Source organism: Eulemur rufifrons, chromosome 9 (assembly GCF_041146395.1).
Source record: "Eulemur rufifrons isolate Redbay chromosome 9, OSU_ERuf_1, whole genome shotgun sequence".
Taxonomy (NCBI): domain Eukaryota; kingdom Metazoa; phylum Chordata; class Mammalia; order Primates; family Lemuridae; genus Eulemur; species Eulemur rufifrons.
In genome coordinates, this window is record NC_090991.1 from 26,288,641 (window position 1) to 26,309,417 (window position 20,777).

A 20,777-nucleotide genomic window follows, 5' to 3' on the forward strand; every position below is an offset into this window, starting at 1 on the left:
ATCGAAAGTGCTTTTACACACACACACACACACACACACACACACAAAATTAAAAACATGACTCCAATTTGTTGGAAATTCTTCCAATGAGGAATCACTCTAAGTTGTCACTACTAAATGAACTTGGTTTTATTTCTTTTCTTTTCTAGCCAATACTGGTGCAAGAAGATACTTCAATTCTCAACCTGGTAAAGTACTGCAGAGTCTGTTCCACTGGGAAAAAATGCAGACAGGCATTGCTTTAAAGCCTTGATCCAGATTAAAGTGATAGAGACCTTTAAAAAGAAAAGTATATTGGTGATCACTGTTTCCCTTAAAATACACTTCAAGAAATGCAGAGGAAACCATAGAATTTAAAATGAAAATAAAAAGTGCTCTCAGGGGATCTGAGAAAACAGCACCAAATATATTATTTAAAAAATTAAATATATTTACAAAAGTATATTTCACAAGCAATTGTTTTTTTTTTTTAAATATATATCCACTTGAAAATCTTTTTATAAATGGGACACTTCTTTTGCACACACGACCCACCAGTAAAGATTTCCTCTACCCTATCTTTGTGATCTTACTGTCACAGGAGTTGGGGCAGAACTCGGTCAGGCCCAGATGACAACCTGTGGGTATCAAGTCTGGCTGTTCTTGATTAACATCAAATCCACCCATCAGCAGCCTGAGACTACCATCCTGAGGGGTCCGGGTATACCCCAGGGTGGCCAGGGGCGTATGACCCAGAGTGGCACAGGGGAGATGAAACTAGAGTCTGCCAGCTGGACTTCGGTTCAAAATGAAGGCAGCTGCTGGCTGAGGTACAGAACTTCATGCCTTTCCCTGTCTCACATCTCCCTTTCCCGTTCTCTACTCCCTGCACGCCCCCCTCCAAATCTACCAACAAACTCCAATTCCCTGAACCTACCTGGGGTGAATGGATGAGGTCTTTGGTTATGCTCTAAGTTGATAATTTGGTGAGAAAATTAAAGAATGAACTAACTGAGGCCATGAGTTAATTTAGCGCCTCCATCACTCAGCTGTGGCCTCTCCAATACTGCTAAATTTTAGATAGACAAGCCATGAACAGAGCTAAAGTTATAAGAAGCACTTTTGGTTTCATTGACACAAAGGGAAAGCCTAATGAGTTTTTTTTCCCCCTTGTAGTATGGAAAAACCAACACACTACTCAGATCTCGCACACCAGGAAGGTGCCATGCACCCACTGGATGCTCAGTGGAAAGTAACTGACAAAAACCAGAACCAGGGTCTGACTGGAGCCTGCTCTGACCCATGCAACAGTCACAGGCCTCATCCCCAAGGAAGAACAGTGGCACATTGGTCTCTTTCTCTGCTCCTTGAAAATTCTAGGGCGTCCCACGTCTAGTTTCCGTATGTCACACCACGTTCCATTTTTAGTTTTAAAAACAAAACACCTACCCATGTTTAACCCCCATTTTCTTTTTATGGAAATGATTCTCAATAAACAGTCAGGACATTCCCTGAGCAAAGGGTCTAATCAAAATCCATAAACAAAGACCACTGCCTTTAGGAGGGGAAGGAAGAGAGGGGAAAATCCATGATTTCTGTGCTGGCAAGCCAGCTTAGGAATGTGAAAGTTGAAAAATGTTTTGCTTTTCTATTGAGAGCTTAGGCCTAGGAGCCAGAGGAACTGTTTCTCTGGGAGCAGAAATTAAACACTTCTTCTGAACCTCAGTCTGCCTTGCAGTAAAGTGGGGAGAACAACTTACTCTCCAAGGGCTACTAAAGCACTTGAAAGATCTGGACAAGAAGCCTTGGGGAGCAAAATTCAATTTCTAAGAATCCCTATGTCCTACAGAGGTGCTCTACTGCCAACCCCAGAGCTACCTTGCTTTCTGTCAGGCCTGTGGTCGGCCACCAGCAGGGCATAATCACGCCTGGCCCGGGTTTCCCACTCTGCCACTGGCACGTAGAGCTATACCAAGGCATTTCCACCATGGACTCTCCCCATGCAAATTTGGTTCTGCTGTAGATGTAATTCTGAAAATGTCCTGGGGTGTCTGTTTTAATCTTGGTTAATAAATTTTACAGATTATTATCTCCATGGACTCATTCTTTTGTGAGATTTTTAAGGTTAATTTTCCTATAGGATCAGCCTATTTGGAGAATGAGATGCTGAGAGCTACCTAACACACACAATGTATCTTAACAATAATGTTTTCAGTCTAAGAAATGAAATTAACTCAGTTAAATGAGTTTCAGTCATGCACCTTATACTGGTTGAATTGCTGTAGAGCAGACTTCACAGTGTTGATTAAATGTAACAGACTCCTCTTTCTCTCAAGAGCCTTATAGGGGTTTAGTCTCCACTTCCCTAATATAATGAAGTTTGGATGGGTGGGGGGAGTAATACTGGAATTCATAACCCTCCCCCACTGCTGGACCAAACGACAGGAGATTTCTCTCCACACAAGGTCCAAGGGGAACAACTAGGGCATGAGGAATCCACCAGCCAGGTTTCCACGAAGCTCAAAGCCTTTGGCATCTGTTTTCCACAGTCTACAATGATAGAACTGGAGAAAAACACTCTATGAACAAAGCATGGCTGATCTCACTGAAGCCACTGCACATCCAAAGAGGAAAGATGCACCTAACCTGTATTGGTTCCAAATCTAAAGTATTCTTGGGACTGCCCCTACCCAACCCCCTTCCCTGGCCACATTACTTTTATTAAGGGTCAGAAAAAAGGTCAGTCAGAATTGCTAACTGATTCTACTTTATATTTTTCTGGCTCAATACCTGAGCCATTTCTTCAGGAGCTTCCAAACTGCAGCCCCCTTCACTCCCTGCTCTCCCCAATTACTGATTTTACCTGGTTGCTGGTCAAAGCCTTTGGGATATTTGGATCTTGTGCCCATTGCAAATGGCAGTCCCCACTGCCCTTACCTACGGGGTGTCTAAAGAGGCAAAGAAGATGATTGCTTAGAGGCCGAGTGAGGCGTCAGGGTCATCAAAAACCCACTTGGCCTTTTCTCAAGTCACTCACTGCTGCCAGGACACTCCCCAACTCAGCCCAGGAGAACCAGGCCCTTGCCCTGTCAACTAGAATTAGGGCTACTTCTTGTGCTCATTTGCTAACCTGGCACATTTGGTGTCAGGGACAGAAGCTTCTGATCAGAGAGAATGCAGTCATGAGGTATTTTTTTTTCTCTTTGTCCTTTTAGACAAGTCGATTATTTCAAGCCTAAGTTATCAGGTCTCCAGAAGCAGCTCAATTCCATTCCTACCGCCACCCTCCCGCCCCCTATCCACCCCAGGACCCTCAGGGTGCCCTCCTTTCCCTCTTCCTCTCGCCCCCGTGCCACTGCTCTCCTGACAAGAGGCCATCAGGCAGCTCTCGCATGGGCCCGGGGGCCTTCATCAAGGTGGGCTGCCGCCATGCGGTCAAGGATCTGTTCCTTTCGTTGTTTTGTTTTCAGCCAACACTAGAACAGAGAGAGAAGCCAGGATCAACTCACAAACAGATACAAAGCAAAGAGACAGAGAGACAGTGATTTAGAGGCCGGTCACCAGAAAGATGGTGTCGGGGTGGGAGGATGCCCCAGATGGCAAGGCCCCTAAATGGATGGAACCAAGTGTTCAGTCACTCTCTCACGCTTGGGTAGAATGTTCGGTTGGATAGCGTTCACGTGGACACTGGGTTGGGCGGATGCTGTGCGATCAGTCCCAGCCATTGTCCTTGATCATGTGTGCTAGTTCAATGATGTATTTGCCTTCTTTATATTTCTGGCTGCTTTCAAAAGCATGTTCCTAGGAAACACAGAGGAAGAGAAAATACATTAAATGACCAAAGATAAGAAAGTGACTTTTGCAGCACAGAAGCAGCGGCGCTGCACACAGCAGGCATGAAGACCCAGGCTCACTGGGAGATTCCCTACCTCTCGAGCACTTTGTCCCCTTCACCTAGCTGCAGGACTGAGTCAACACCAGGACTTTCTCAACATTACAACTGAATTTCTTCAGGATTCTTGCTCTTTTAAGTCATTGCTCAAATGTCGTCATCTTGGTAGGGTCTTTCCCAACGACTCTACTTAAAATCCCAGCTTCTACCTCAGCACTGTCTCCCTCTCTCCTCCTCACCCCTGCTTTATTTTTCTCCACAGCAATTACCACTTTCCAACATACATTATAATTTGCATTTATATTTTATTTATTGTCTGTTTCCCATGACTACAATATAAACTTTGTGGAAGACAAAGATTTTCATGTTTAGTTCATAGCTGTATCCCTAGAAGACTGCTTAGTGAATGAACAAGTACAATTGTATGTGTGTTTGCGTGTGTGTATGTATTTACCCATATATATGTGGGTAAATCTTAGGGAACCCTGATTTCTGGTGCCAACAGAAGTTTGCTCTATGGATATATGTCTATAACATTTCTGTGTCATTCCTGCTAGTTTCTAGGAATACAGGAAAATCTGGCTCTCATTTTAAAATTGTACTTCTTAGGCTTAGAAAAAAGCCACTTCCCGAGAGAAACAAAGTACTGTAAGACAAAACAGGTTTCCTATTTATTTAGTTTTTCTTGATGTTTCTATGTCATATGTGCAGAGACAGGGGATGTATAAACTCCAGGCTAGAGAACCTGGCAGCCCTTAAGCCCCACCCAATTGCCAGGCCTCCAGGAGGAAAACTCGATACAAACCACCTGGCAGGTTACTTTTCTAAACTCACAGTGCTGTGGGCTTCTCCCAACTAATAAACCCCACAGAACAAAGTCCTGCATAGGTCTGGGGTAAAGGGCTGTTTTATTTGCAGAGATAGATACATAAGAATATCTTGGTGTATTATCTGGAAAACACCGGTCACCTGAGTATGCGGCTACGATTGACGTGCAGAAGCAGTGACGTCAGCTCTTCCTCCGAATTAGTAAGGAACTAAATCTTACAGTCAGTAGGTTCTGGGCAGCATTTTCACGTACTGCATCTGCTGCCCACAGCTCGGGGGCTTTGGGTTTCAGAACAAGAACTCAGACGTGGGTCTCTTGCTGAGAGAGAAATCGGTCCACAAAGTGGAGAGGGGAGAGGAGTGGGGGAACCAAGAGAGAATATAGAATGTGCAAAGGCGCCACACACACAAGAGCCGTGGGCCCAGTAGCAAATTCCCTGACACTTCATTATTCTGTGTGTGTGTGTGTGTACATGACAGAGGAATGTGGTTTGGGAATAAAACCTATTGTTCTGCTGGGCAGGGTGGCTCATGCCTGTAATCCTAGCACTCTGGGAGGCCGAGGCGGGAGGATTGCTTGAGCTCAGGAGTTCCAGACCAGCCTGAGCAAGAGTGAGACCCCATCTCTACTAAAAACAGAAAAATTACTGTCTCAAAGAAACAAACAAACAAAAAACAAACAAACAAAAAAAGACCTATTGTTCCATAGTGATGGGTTCAAGGGATGGGGGAAGGAGGAGCAAAACTAAGACAGTGAGATTTCCTATTAAGGAAAAAAAAAAAAAAAAAAAAAGCCCCTGAGCCATACAGGCACTTGCAGAATGTCAGAACTGGACTCCAGGGGAAAGAGCCCTAGATCTGCAGCCTACAGAGATGCCCACTGATTCCACTCCTGCTGCTTCCCAGCACCGGAGCATCACCTAACCACTCAACTTTCCACTCAATCACTTACAAAATTGGAATATTTATACGACTTCACAAGATTGTTGTGAAGGTCAGAAGAAATAATGGAATGAAAGAATGAAGCCCTACTCCTGGCACATAAGAGGTGATCAATAAGTATTTGGGGTGTTGGGGACGTTTCCCTACTGTCCTACGCATGTCACTGTCTTTGTCAATCTGTTTCCACAGCGCTCCCCTCCCTGGCATCATGACTGCAAACATCTTGAGGGCAGGGGCTGGGTCTCATTCATTCACAGTCATATCCAGTCAAAGGCTTTCAAAAAACTTGGTCAAATGAATGAATCATTTTACCTGAACCTCAAGCAAGGAGCAAAACCAGCCAACTCAGGTTTATTTTTTGTCTCTACTCCAACACATCCTCAGATCCTCAGTGGAATAAGAGAGCCAAGAGGTTGGGAAACAAAGGAGGGGCAGAACATTTCTGGATAATCAAATACAGAACTGCCCTCCCCCACACCATTACCCAGAGGCCTGAGAGTGCACAGAGGGAGTAGACTTGGCTAAGGCCAGTTTCTCCCACAAGGAACAACCAAGCCAACCCCAGGTAGCTGTGGCTAAACCATCTTGGCATCATGAAACACACTGTCTAAGTTTTCTCTTTCTAATCCTGAACATTTCCAGGGAGATGTGGAAATGGAATCTAAAGGCAGTACGGCTAAGTTCACTGCAGACTCCATCTGCAGCAGGTTTTATTTTTTTTTATCAATTTGCACATATTTAAACTTTATTTAAATGGAATCATATTTCTGTGTCTGGCATCTATTGCTAACATTATATATATATATATATATATATATGTATATATATTTCCCAATAGATGTAATTTCTTTATTTTTATTTTTTTAGTGTAGTATTAGGTTCACAGAGATTTACCATATACCCACTACTGGCCCCCAGACTCCCTCACTATCAAAATCCTACACCAGGGTATAGTACATGTGTTACGACCATGAACCTACACTGACACGTCATCACCACCCTGTGGCAGTTTTGACTACTCCTTCAGGCTTCTTCTGAAGCCTGTGGCAGGATGGGGAATTTGAGACATTTGGTATGGAATGAATTGCCTTCCAAGAGTCGGGAAGGCCAATTTTTCAATATCCTCACACTCAAACGAACTCTGTAAGTATGAGGAAATGAGGGAACTTAGCACAAAAGCTAAGCGGGTTGCCCAACGACGCACAGCCAAATAAGTGATGGAGCCCAAATTTGAACTTCACTCTAGCTGCCTGGGTGGTACTTAGCTGCTAGCCAGAGGGACTGTAGTGACTGTGTCTATGGTTGTGTGGTGACCCCCACCCATGTTAGAACAATCAGTCCCCAGTGTTAAAGCAGCAGATCCCTGCCCTTCCCTCCTCTGCCCTGGCAAAGGACTGCTCACTCTTCCTAGACCCCAAGGGGACCTTAAAATGTTTTGGTCAGTTAAACAATGAAAGAAAGATTGTCCATGTGGGAGATCCCGACCATGACTACATATGACAGTGGATGTTATTTATGTCAACGTTTGACGATGCTGAGCACATGACCTGGGAGGTGTTTTAGGAACACTTAACTGGAGCATCCGCTGAAGAGGTGGGGAACCTGTGGCCTTCCGGATCCTCGAGTGTGGCCTTTTGACTGAATCCAAATTTTACAGAACAAATCTTTTCAATAAAAGGATTTGTTCTGTGAAGTTTGGATTCGGTCAAGGGGCTGCACTTGGGGATCTGGAGGGCCACATGGGGCCTTAAGGCTGCAGGTTCCCCACCTCTGCTGGATACCTGGAATACAGTAAGCTGTCAGGAAATATTATGTGCTGTTATTACTTATTAAATCCAAAGGCATGTATGCGTCTCAGGGGTAGGTGTGAAGTAATGAACAGGAGGCGGCAGGTGTCAGTGCAAAGGTAAGAATGTATGTGGTAGACAGAGGACTGTACCAAGTACTGCTTTTTGAGCTCAGTTTCTTGTCCTGCTCAAAGACAACTGCACAACACCAAGGGAAGCAAACAGAAGAAAGCATTCTTCTAGCATGAGGCCCTTGGCTATTCTCTTTATAGCCCTATACCAACCAGACTCCTCTATACTTACATATTTCCAGCCCAGCGTGGTTTTGCAGTTTTCACAGTAAATGTCTGCAACTGCATGCAGTCCTGTTAGCAACACACGCTCTTCCGCAGGCCCACAGCCTACATTAACTCTGTGTCAGGGACAGAAAGGGAGAGGAGAGTGGGTAGTTAGTCACTTGCACATCATTCAAGTTGAGCTTCCAGCAAAAATTAACTAGGCAAGGCTGCCCCGAGGGAAGCCAACACTGAAGAGAGGATGGTCTAAAACTGAAATGAATAACCACCCCCAAAAGGCTGGGACAAAATGGAAATAGATATCTCAGTTGGAATGAATTTGAGATCTCCAAGTTCTGATGCAGTGGCTTTACTAAAATGGTCTTTATGGTTGAGATTTTGCTTAGATTTAATTTTTTCTAACAAATACTTTTCATCTTGTGACTTAAGGGGATAAACTGACAACCACACCATGAAGTCCACAGCCGTGAGCACAGGTCCTCAAAGCTTACTGAGGACCGAATGAAGCCAAAGATGTCGAACATGACAGCACGGTCTGGTTCTGATGCCGAGGATGAGTGAGCCCCAGTGTTGGATATGCTCTACTCCTTCACAGAGTGGCCGACTCAACCAGAGCACGTGAGATTTCCATTTTTACAGGTCATCTGGCTTGTGTGAGCTTCGCCTTCCTTTCCCAGGGAAGAGGTTACACATTCTGTGCCCAGTGATGACTGCGGGCTGTGCATAATGTGCATCTTGGCTAAGTGGGCCTTGCCTCCCTCCTTAGGTTCTCTTCTGCAACGACATATCTCAGACCTCATTATGAGACCCCCATGCTGAGGCTGTCTCAGAAGCTCTTCAGCTCCTTGCCTCTCGGACCACAGCCCTCTGATGTGCCTACTGGGGGTAGTGTAGAGAATATTATTATTTTTAGCCAAGGATGCTACCCAAAAAAATTCCCCAAAGGTAACTGACTACCAATTATGGAGAGTAATACCCCACAGGGTTTTACTCTTGCAGAGAAGGCAGGATCCACTGTTTAATTAGCATCAACAGTTGCTTTCTTCTCCATCCCTCAGAAGTTACACCAGGCAATAGATGTACCATTCAGAGACACTCACACTGAGTTAAAGAGGTACGCTCGTCCTTGACTTCCTTGGAAGGACTGGAACATAAGAAAACAGATCGATAGTTAGATGTCCATTTCACCCAACCATTTGGGAAACCAACCCAAATAACAACAAATGTGACCTTCCAGGATCGACACAGCACAAGGGAGCACGGAGCCGGTTAACGGTCCAGCTGGCAGATGGCATGGGGGAGGAGGCGAAGGCAGAATAAACAGAGCTATAAAGCTTGAACCAGCCCACACTTGGACTGTTTTCACCAGCCCAGATGAGAAAATTAAAAAAAAAACCAAAACACCCAAACCCCACGACTACGTGATTAAAAGCTTCTTTCCTCCTGACATTGCTTGATATAATTAACCCACCTGGGATAATTAATCCACACTGGCCTTTCCTGGTCCCACCTGCTTTCAGACATCTGTGCTGGCCACAGCTTCCCCAGGCACGGAGACCAGTACTGGCACTTCTGCTTGCCCTCTTGGCCCAGCCCTACCAAAGGCAGTGAAGAAGCCCCAGTCCAAGAATAAACTATCAACCCCACACTTACCACTTGTCTTGCCTTCTGGTAGATCCTAACTGCCAAGACAGTTACAATCCTCCTAAATGGGAGCCTGGAAGCCCTCCTTCTGAGGTGTAAGCAATTCGATCTCTACATCACAGAAATGCTCACCATGCAGCAATCCAATTTTAAACTCTAACTTAAATATGAGCTTCTTTCTTCCAGCCAGAGGGTGGCAGGGAACAGGAGAAACAGGAGCCAGAGCCTGCTATGCAATTTGGCATCTACTTCCATTAACATAGGCCTTGTCCGTGTTTTCCTCCTCTGGTTACACTGAGATGTCTGCTTGACATGAGCCAGCCGTGTTCTGCATTGCTGCCTGCATTTTTAATGTGGTCTGACAATTGCATCCTGAATTTAACATCCTAGTCTGCCCCGAAAACCACTCTAAAAGCAACAAACAAACAAGGGACTCTCCCATGACCTCTGTTATTCAGTGGCTGAAGAAATCTGGGGGTGACTGGTTAACAGATGACCAGAGGGTAGGAAAGCACCAGACAGTACACAGATCACTACCCACGAGACAGTCATTTTGCCAGATGAGCAGGACTTCAGGGGTCAGTGCCGCTAGCCAGAGAGAAAGGCAAAATTCTCTACTTGTGGAAAGACTGCCTCTGGGGTGGCTGGATTGTTGGTGGCCTGCAACATTCAAAGGCACCAGAAGCCTTCACTCCCAGGTGCAACTGCAAGGAATAAACAGATGTTCTCCAGGTGCTGCCCAGACCTAAACCAACTCCTTCCTTTTTTTGAGTCTCGCAACATCTGTGGGGATCACAGTAGCTCCCAGGCCACAGCTGAGCAGTATGAGTGTCAGAGCCTTAAAACCTGGAACCTGGAAGTCTATGCTGAGTGTCTGGATGAGACGATGTCCCAGGGACACAGGTCTAGCTTTGGACAAACTGTTAGTTCAGCCTTGGAGCACAAAGACACCCCAGGGTTTCTAGGGTAACAAAAGCTTTAAGATCTGCCTTAACCCCTCCCCTAGCAACTTCTCTTCCTACTTTCCCACTGTGTCCTTCGCTCTAGTCAGGCTGGACTTGCATTTCACCAGCTTTGCCCACATTGTTCCCTCTGAGGAGGAGGCTCGTCCACCAGATCAATCATAAGCTTCTGCTCAGCTCCCCTCTTCCCTAAGGCTTTCCTGACCTCCCCAAAAAGAGGCACCCAATGACATCCATGTTCTGGACCCTTTGTGTTCCCTGTTTTCTTTTTTCTTAGCACCTAGAACCCTGCATTTAAATCATCTGTTTATTATAACTTCCTCTCTAGATTGTGAGCTCCCTGAATACATGGGCCAAGTCTTCAATCTGCGAACCTCCAGCACACAGCACCTGCATCTGGCATATAGTAGGCATTTATTATTTTTTCTATGAGTGAATTATCTATTTTGTTTTCTATAAACAACTTTATTGAAGTATAACTGACACATAATGAACTGCACAAATTTAAAGTGTACTATTGGAGGAGTTTTGATACCTGCGACACCGTCACCACAATCAAGATTACAGACTATCCGTTATCCCCAAACATTTCCTTATTCTCCTCTGAATTCTCCCCTTCTCTCATCCCCTTCTCACTGTGGATCCACAGGCAACCAACCACTGCTTTCTGTCACTATAATGTGTATTTTCTGTAATTTTTTATAAATGAAATCACATACTGTGTAGTATTTTTTGTGTGGCTTCTTTCACTCAGCTTAATTGTTTAAGGATTCATCCATGTTGCTGCATATATTAACAGTTCATTCCCTTTTTGTTGCTGAGTAGTATTCCACTCCAGACATACCACAGCAGTTCATTTCTTTTTGGTTTGATTTTTGATAAGAGATTTGGACTAGTTGACCTCCAAGTCCCCCTTCTAGTTTCAAAATGACATCCTTTTATGATTCCATGATCCCAAGTTATGGGTAACTGGGACTGTCATCCTCTAAGACATATTTGCAAAGACCTTCAAGTTCAGAGCTTGGGTGAAGGTGTTTATGGGAAAACAAATCCTAAAAGATTTAAGTAGACAGGAAAATAACATGAAGCAACGCAGCTTCCCCGATTATGAGGGAATGACCTTGCAGAAAGCACCGACTTGTACACTCGCGGCCCATCTACTCTCTGTGGGACACAACTGGGAAGGCGGGGGGGAGGGGCAAAACTGTGAGATTTTCCAGGGCAGCAGCATCCCCAGGAGGTATGCAAGACAATCCTTTTCTCCAGGGAAGAGGGAAAATACTAGAAATTTTATCTATTTTTATATTTTAAAAAAGTTTCACTAAACAGCTGCAATACATCGATTGCCACTGGGACCTTCCCTGGGCTAGTATGTGTCTTATGTAAACAGGTATCTGGAAGGAAGGGTGAGGGTTGTTGGAGGAGGAGGGTGGGAGTTGACAGTGGTACTCTTCTTCTGTCTTTGCTTTCAGGATACTGTGAATACTGTTGTTTCTGTGCTACAAGATATCAATAATAAAATATTCTCAGAAATGTGTCATTAAAAAAAAAAAAAAGATGTTCATAATAAGGCTGATCTTGCAGGGCACAGTGGCTCATGGGAGGCTAAGGTGGGAGGACCAGTTGAGCCCAGGAGTTTGAGACCAACCTGGGCAACATAACAAGATCCAGTCTCTATAAAAAAAAATAAGAAATAAAAAATAGCTAGACGTGGTAGCACACGGCTGTTGTCCTAGCTACCTGGAAGGCTGAGGTGGGAAGCTTAAGCCCAGGAATTCAAGGTTATAGTGAGCTGGTTAACATCATTGCACTCCAGCCTGGGTGACAGAGCAAGACCTTGCCTCTTAAAAACAAAAAAATCTTTAAACAACAGGATCTTTGCAATTTTTTGTTGTAATGGGACAGAGTACCACAAAGACATTCACTTACAGCAAAATATCTGAAACTTGTTCTATAGAAAAAACTGGCATCTGACAATGTTTTCACTTTATATGATTTTTATGACTTCAAAATGTTACAAAAATTAATTTGAAACAGATATTTAGAAGAAAATCTTTGCTACCTTGTATTTGAAGAGAGTCCTTGGCCACATGCAGTGGCTCATGCCTGTAATCCTAGCACTCTGGGAAGCCGAGTGCGGGAGGATTACTTGAGATTAGCAGTTCGAGACCAGCCTGAGCAAGAGAGCGCGACCCCCTCTCTACTAAAAATAGAAAAAATTAGCCGGGCATGGTGGCATGTGCCTGTAGTCCCAGCTACTTGCGAGGCTAAGGCAGGAGGATTGCTTGAGCCCAGGAGTTTGAGGTTGCTGTGAGCTAGGCTGAGGTCACGGCACTCTAGGCCAGGCAACAGAGTGAGACTCTGTCTCAAAAAAAAAAAAAAAAAAAAAAGATTTCTTAGTTATGGCAGAGCAGAGAAAGAAAAACAGAGTTCTTGGATACTACACCAGAAACATAATCTATAAAAGAAAAAATAATTGACAAATTGAGCTTTATCAAAATCACTACACATTAGAATGTTTTTTTTTTTTTAACTGACAAAGCTAAGCGCTGGCAAGAATGTATAGTAACTGGAACTCCCATACATTGCAAAATGGTATAGCTACTTTGGAAAAGAGTTTGGCAGTTTCATTTACCCAAGTGAAATGAAAACCTATGTTCACATAAAAACCTGTATGAGAATGCTTTTAGCAGCTTAATTCATAATCACCCCAAACTGGAAACGAGCTAAATGTCTCTCAGTTGGTGACTGGATAAGCAGACTGGTATATCCATATAATACTGCTCTGTAATAAAAAGGAAAAATAAATTTAAAAAATTAAAAATAAAAATAAATGCCACATGTTCTCACTTATAAATGGGAGCTAAACTATGGCTATGCAAGGACACACAGAGTGGTATAATGGACATTGGAGACTCAAAAGGAGGGAGGGCAGGAAGAGTGAGGGATGAAACATGACCTATGGAGTACAATGGACACTATTTGGATGATGGCTACAAAAGTCCAGATTTCACCACTGTATTATATAAGCCTGTAACAGAATTTAACTTGTATCCCCTATTTCTATTAAAAATGTTTTACAATGGGAAAAAATATAAAATAAAAAGGAACAAACTATTGCTACATAGAATGACATGGATGAATCTAAAATGCTTTATGCTAGTATCAGTGGTTGCCAAAGTTTATGAATAAGGGGGAAATTTGACTATAAGAGGTAACAAGGGAGATGGAATTGTTCTGTTATCTTGATAACAGAAGAAAGCCCTGTTAGGAAAGTCTAATAATCACTATTAGACTATGTATTTATAAGACTATAAGACTATGTTGTAGACTACAAGACTCTAAGAAGATGTATTTGTTACAACTAAAAACAAAACACTCCAGAAATTCATAGGACTGTCCACCAAAATAATTTTACTGTATGTAAATATAAAAATAATTTTTTTAAAAGTATATATTTTTAAAATAAGCCATCTCTAAAATCTATGTCTGTACACTGTATTTCTAAATCTGTACAATTAGGAATTATAAGCAATTCCCTAATCTATTTAAAAATATTCCAGTTTCAGAGGGGCTTGAACCCTTATTAGAAATAGACTTTTCTTTTCTTCTTCTTCTTCTTTTTTTTTTTTTTTTGAGGCAGAGTCCCGCTCTGTCACCCTGGCTAGAGTGCCGTGGCATCACAGCCTAGCTCACAGCAATCTCAAACTCCTGGGCTCAAGTAATCCTCCTGCCTCAGCCTCCCGAGTAGCTGTGACTATAGGCATGTGCCACCATGCCCGGCTAATTTTTTCTATATATTTTTAGTTGTCCAGCTAATTTCTTTCTATATTTTTTAGTAGAGACAGGGTCTCGCTCTTGCTCAGGCTGGTTTCGAACTCCTGAGCTCAAACGATTCGCCCGCCTTGGCCTCCCAAGTGCTAGGATTACAGGCGTGAGCCATTGCACCTGGCCTAAAAAATACTTTTCTGAACATTTTGCAAGAACAACTGATTGACTACCCTCTCTTTAGGACATAACTTTTGAATTATTGCATCAGAAAGTGATAAACCATGATTTCTTTTTAAAGGAACATATTCAATCACATATACCTTTAGTAAAATAAGATTAAAAGCAATTTTACAATTATTTACTTTCCCTTTCATCCTTTTAAATTATATGTTTATTTTTTAAAAAGTATATCTTTATAATAGACATATTACATAGCAGCACACATTATTTTTAATTACGTATACATATATTAGGAGTATATGTTCAAACACTTTACTGATAAAGATACGTAATTTTTAAAGTTTGGAGGCCATTGTTCTAGGGCTTCCAGTCTGCTTCCAGGCAGGGCCTAAGAGTAACTTTCTCCGGCCTGACACAGATTAGAATTCCTAGAGAGAGTAGGGGTGGGGGGAGGGCGCATGTCAGAGAAGAGAAACACCAGCCAGGCCCAGACACACCTCAGAGGGCCACTGGGTTCCTCCAGGCCTGTTCTGAGAGCAGGCTGGCAGGGGCTCACACTCCACAAGGCGTGCAGAACCCAATCGGGCCTGTCCTGGTGGCAACACCTACTCGGCACCCCCTGAGGGGCAGTGTCTATGAACCTCTGTTTCCTCAGCCTGGCACTCAGGACTAGCTGCATTTTCTGAGGCAGAATTCTGGAAGCAGCTTTTCCATCATGGCTTCCACCCTGGGGCCCCTGCCAAGTCAACATTTATGATGGGAAAAACAGCCACAGAGAACAACAGGCATCTTGCAAATAGACACAGACAAGAATAGTCCGGCTGGGTCGCTGTATCCTGCGGGGCCCGGCCTAGCCTGGCGCAACCTGGCACGGCCTGGTACTCCCTTGAGTGAGGGTGGTACTGAAGGTGGGGAGACTGAAAGGAAGTTAAGGAAGCAATTAGAATGAAGCAAACAGAATTTCAGACCAGGAGATGCCAAACAGACTGTCAGACACATTTGTTTGCTGTCATTACTGCCAGGCAACAAGGCAGCTCTTTTCCATGTTGTGTATCAACTAAGGCTGGTGTGCAGGCCTCCAGGAAGGGTTTTTTGTTTTGTTTTTTTAAACTACACAAAACTTTTCTTCTGTCCTTTAAAGTAAAGTAATAGTTCCAGGCCCAGCCCTTCCAGGCAGCTCAAAGGAACGGAAAGGGCTTTGAGTTTCCTGTTTAGTAGCCAAAACCACTGATTTTTGGCCCCTTTGAAAGTCTGGGAGGCAGCAACTCCTTTTAAAAGTAGAACCATTGAAAAATGAATACTTTGTGGGCAAGGCAGCAACAGAGCAAACGTGTAGGTTTCTTCCTTTGGTGACAGGAGCAGGCCCTCACCTTGGAGTCTGATTCACTTGAACAGACTCCTACCTAGCAGCAAGAAGGGTCTGGCAAAGGAGCAGAGCCTCTCAAACCCATGCCCCTTGCTCTCCCTGGGAAGATCAACCATTACCAACTGAGCACGGGCCTCAGGAGGTGTCTAGAGAGATGAGGGAAGTGGATGTCCACCAGCCTAGATAGCTGTAACATCTGGGAGCTAGATGATCCCTTGCATATCTGCAGAGGGTGAAAGGATTTAGTCTTGGCATCAGAAGACTCAGGTTCAAATCTCGGCTTTACAATTTCAACTTACTCTGCTCATGTTAATTAGTTCTGGAAGGAAAAAAAAAAAAGAAAGAAAGAAAGAAGCAAAAACAACCAATTTCAACCTGCTAGCTCCTTGACCTTAAAGAGTGATTTAACCTCTCTCCATTTCAACATCTATTTCATTTATAAATAGAAACCATGCCTATGTTCTAGGGTTGTTGAGAATAAGTGAAATGAGGTAAATGAAGTACAGAGTAAAAAGGTCCCTAACATTCCCCTTTGGCCTTTTCGGGAACCTGGAGAAGAGAGGGGAAAAGGCTGATTCTAAACTATTAATACTCGGTTGTCCAAACTTCTTTTCTTTGGTGACTTTGGTCTCTCTCTTTCTCTCCTATTATGCCAAAGGGCAAGGCTTACCCTTTCTTTGCAGCTCAAGTCTCCATAAAAATGGAGGAATATGACTGAAACTCCCCATGACATTTTCCAGTTATAATTTTCTATGAATCCACCCCTCTTAAAGCACTTGGCACTTGGTTCTCCAACCTACCACTCATACACATAGTGTTAACTGAACAGGCTTTAAACTGCCAGGGCATGAGTCCTAGTTTTGCCATACACTGGCTATGTTACCAACTTGAGCAAGCCAATTAGCTTCTCTGAGACTCAATTTCCTACTCTGTAAAATGGGCACAGTAAAATAATACTCTTACTCACACTAGATTTGCCTAAGAAATAAGATACTATGTATGAAAGTGCTTCTTAAACTTCAAGGCTCTATATATTTTCTTATTGTCAGAATTTGTTTCTATTATACAGCTTTAAAAGAATTTATTGGGGCTGGGTGCAGTGGCTCAGGCCTGTAATCCCAGCACTGTGGGAGGCTGAGGTGGGAGGATAGCATGAGGCTAGGAGTTTGAGACCAGCCTGAGTAACATAGTGAGACCCTCATCTTTACATAAAAATTTGAAAATTAGCCAGCACCGTGGTGTGAGCCTGTACTCCCAGCTACTTGGGAGGCTAAGGCAGGAGGATTGCTTGAGCCCAGGAGTTTGAGACTGCAGTGAGTTGTGATTGCACCACTGCATTCTAGCATGGGTGGCAGAACGAGACCCCATCTCTCTTCTTCTTTTTTTTTTTTTTTTTGAGACAGAGTCTTTGCTCTGTTGCCCGGGCTAGAGTGCCATGGCATCAGCCTAGCTCACAGCAACCTCAAACTCCTGGGCTCAAGCAATCCTTCTGCCTCAGCCTCCCTAGTAGCTGAGACTACAGGCATGCGCCACCATGCCTGGCTAATTTTTTTCTATATATATTTTTAGCTGTACAGCTAATTTCTTTCTATTTTTAGTAGAGAAGGGGGTCTCGCTCTTGCTCAGGCTGGTCTCTAACTCCTGACCTCAAGCGATCCTCCTGCCTCGGCCTCCCAGAGTGCTAGGATTACAGGCGTGAGCCACCGCGCCTGGCTGAGACCCCATCTCTTTATTAAAAATTACAACCACCACCACTTATTGGTACAAACATAAAATTGAGTTTTAAAAAATTTAGATATAATTCACATTACCATCAGTCTTTTAAAGTATACAATTCAGTGGTTCTTAGTATACTCACAAGGTTGTGTAGCTATCACCACTATCTATTTCTAGAACATTTTCACACTCCAAAAAAGAAATCTCATACCATTAGCAGTCACCTCCATCTCCCTTGCCCTCAGCCTCTGGCAACCATAAATCTATTGTCTGTCTCTGGGGATTTGCTCAAAGCACTACACATTTTAAGGGATGGTTACAACGAGCTCCTTTTAAAGTACTTTCAGGCATCTCGGTGAGAAGGTGGCATAAGTATATAGGCAGAGATACAAAAGAGGATTAGAGTACCCATAGAGTACTGGATAAACCCCCCAACTCAACACATGTCACAGTCTGCAGGGAAGGGTCAGATCAGCCCTTTTCCCATTCTCATTCTTTTCTCCAACCATGGTTAGGCCTGATGAGTTTCCTATTTTGGGTCAAAGTAAGCCATAGGCTCCTATGAGTTGAAACCCAAGTAAAATAGCACCGGATCCTGTTTGAATTTTACCTGTGAAGAAGCATATGGGGCAAGTGACAAGGGTGATGATGAAGAACAAAGATGAAAATTTCCGGAATTAGAACCTGAATGCAACTGCAAGAAACTGTGAACGTTTAGCTAAGAGGAAAGAAGACTAAAGGGGATTTCTTCCATCTTCTATGCAATAAGAACAAGAGGAAATAGACTTGGTTGAAAATAAGAGAGACTTGAGTTAATTACAAAGGAAGAACTTCCTGATTCTGTGTTTCTTCCGTACTAGGACATAGGCCACCAGGAAGGACTAGGATAGAACAAAGCCATTTATGTGTGTTCATGGGTTACAAAAAAGCTTTCAAATATCTGTCTGGAAACCCCTGAAATGGGGGTAAAAAGCAAGTGTGCTGCTTAGGGACAGGAGGATGGCTTTCTTAAGGCCCCTCTTCCCATGGCTTTGGCTACTGTAGGTCTCAATTCACCCTAACATTCCCTAAACAGATGGAAGGAGGGGCAGGGAAGGGACTGGCTCTGAAGGAGGAAATATCTGCTGTGTGGAGTCATAAAATTCCAAGGGCATGGGAGCATTCAGATGCCTGGAATTGCAAAAACAAAAGGTGGTGAGGGAGCCTGGGTGCAACTGAAAGGGGTAGATTCTGGGATCTAAGCCACTTAATGATCACACCTTTCAAATTCACCTTCCTGTTGACCGACATGAACTGGGCCCAACATAAACTAGGCTGCTTTCAGGGATAGGCCTAGGGAATGGGACCGAGAAAGATCCTAAAAGATCTGCTCCCTCGTGTCTGCTTGATGTTCAGTGGAAAGGACGCAGGTTCTGGGGCTGAGTGGCCTTGAACTCAGCCCTTGCCAGCTGTGTAACCTTGGGCTAGCCATTTCACCTTTCTGAGCTTCAGGGTCCCATCTACAAATGGGAGAAATATAACGTCTATTGTCCTATTCCAGAGGGACGCTGTGAAGATTAAATGAATGTGTGTATATTAAGCACAGAGCTTGGCTCATAAAAAGTATGAATAAATTGTCTGTCTCCTTTCGCACCACCACAGGCTTTGAGGATTTAAAATCGGAGCTGCATAACTAGTCTGGAGCGGCTGGGCTGTCCTGCCAGAGCTCCCCAGACTCTCTTGCAAACTTCCCTACGGCTACAGACCCCACAAGCTCCTCTTCCGCCTCTTCCAGCTGCCCCAAGAGCCTCAGATGGGGCTTGGGCAGTACGGTAGTTCTCTGCTGAACCAAGAGCGGGATAAGCCTCTCTTGTCTGTGGCACAAGGTTAGTCAGGACAGCAGATGCCAAGGTAAACATGCAGCCAGTGGGAAAACAGATGCTACCAGCTCTCAGCATCCTGCAGAAAAGGAGTGAGGCATGGGAAGCATGCCTCTTCCAGAAGGATGAAGAGTGGGGGATGCCCACGGTCAGATTTCCCCATGCTCTACAGAAGAGAGACTGACAGCACCCTACCAGGTCTGTTTAGGGATGCTAACTTCTAAGTTAGAGACTGAGGGTGGTGGGATCAGGTTGTGATGGCAGTCAGCCTCTAAGAGCTGGGCCCTTTGTGGTTCAAATATAAACCTAAAACTTTAAAAGGACTGAAGTAATGGAGCTCAAATTTCTTTCAGCTGGGAGCGATGGCTCATGCCTGTAATCCTAGTACTCTGGGAGGCCGAGGCAGGAGGATCACTTTGAGCCTAGGAGTTTGAGGTTGCAGTGAGCTATAATGATGCCACTGCACTCTACCCAGGGCAACAGAGTGAGATTGTTTCAAAAAAAAAATTTTTTTTTTCCGAAGCCATTAGGCCCTTGAAAACAATTCAAAGTTGTCGAAGTTAAAAAAGACAACGCACATTAATATGTCTAGGAAGAACAAACACCAATCTCCTGATTTATGTTTCAGTCTACACTCCTGTTCCGAAAGCCAACTGGGCATTGGCAAATGAAAAATGTCCTTATGCTTCAAAGGATGCCTATGAAGTCAGTGGGCAAAATCTACAACCCCCAAAATAAGTCTTCCCAGCAACCAATCTAGGCAGCAAAAAGGCCCAAGAAAGCCACTCTTCAAGACTGAAGCCACGTGTTACAGAGGACTACTTTGAAAATACTTTAACAAGCAATCACTATAGTGAAATTGGAGGGAATTTATAGATGACATTGAGGTAGCTCATAAAAATGCATTAGAAATGATGAAAAAACAACAGGCTCACACTTATATAGTGCTTATTATGTGCCATGCAAGATTCAAATTGTAATTCAAAGCAAAGTAATTTAATCCTCTCAACAACCCCACGAGGTAGGTACAATCACCCTCCCCATTTTACAGATGAGGAAAGTAAGGCAAAGAAAGGTTAGGAAACATCCCTAGGGTCATGTAACCAATAAATGACAGAGATCCGGGCAGTCCCAGCTCCAAAGTCTAGGGGAGAATGAATATGGGGTAACAAGAGTGTTGTCCAAATGACTTCCTAAAAAGGGAGCCTAAACAGAATTAGACAGCCTACCCACTCTCGCCCCTGCCAAGCAAGGCTAGAATTAAAACTGACATGTATATAGGACGCAAGAATAAGAAAAGCACTTCCACATATGTTAAATGATCCAACCTCCAAAAAAACAGAAGAAACTGAAGTCCAGAGCTGTTAAAGTAACTTCCCCAGTTTTACACAGCTTGTTGAGTCAAGGTCAGAACTTTAAAACTATGGCTTTTGACTCCAAGTCCCAAGATTTCTCTAGAGGGTATTCACTTGGAAATGCTGTCTCTTTGATGAAGAAGGATGGATCAACCTGTCAGAACTTATGAAAATCTTTTAGGCTATTCAAATTCCTCTGC

The 20,777-nt window shown here is 43.7% G+C and overlaps 1 protein-coding gene across 1 annotated transcript in view; it reads right to left on the bottom strand.

Moving 5' to 3' along the window:
- Window positions 1–396: 396 nt before the first annotated feature.
- Window positions 397–20,777, bottom strand: part of YPEL2 (yippee like 2) — a 39,682-nt gene continuing 19,301 nt past the window's right edge. The window contains exons 2-4 of the mRNA XM_069482338.1: window positions 8,825–8,868; window positions 7,732–7,840; window positions 397–3,780 (exon numbers count right to left, since the gene is read on the bottom strand). Coding sequence (XP_069338439.1) covers window positions 3,691–3,780; window positions 7,732–7,840; window positions 8,825–8,868 — 243 coding nt within the window. The 3' untranslated portion in view covers window positions 397–3,690. The remainder of the gene's footprint in view (window positions 3,781–7,731; window positions 7,841–8,824; window positions 8,869–20,777) is intronic.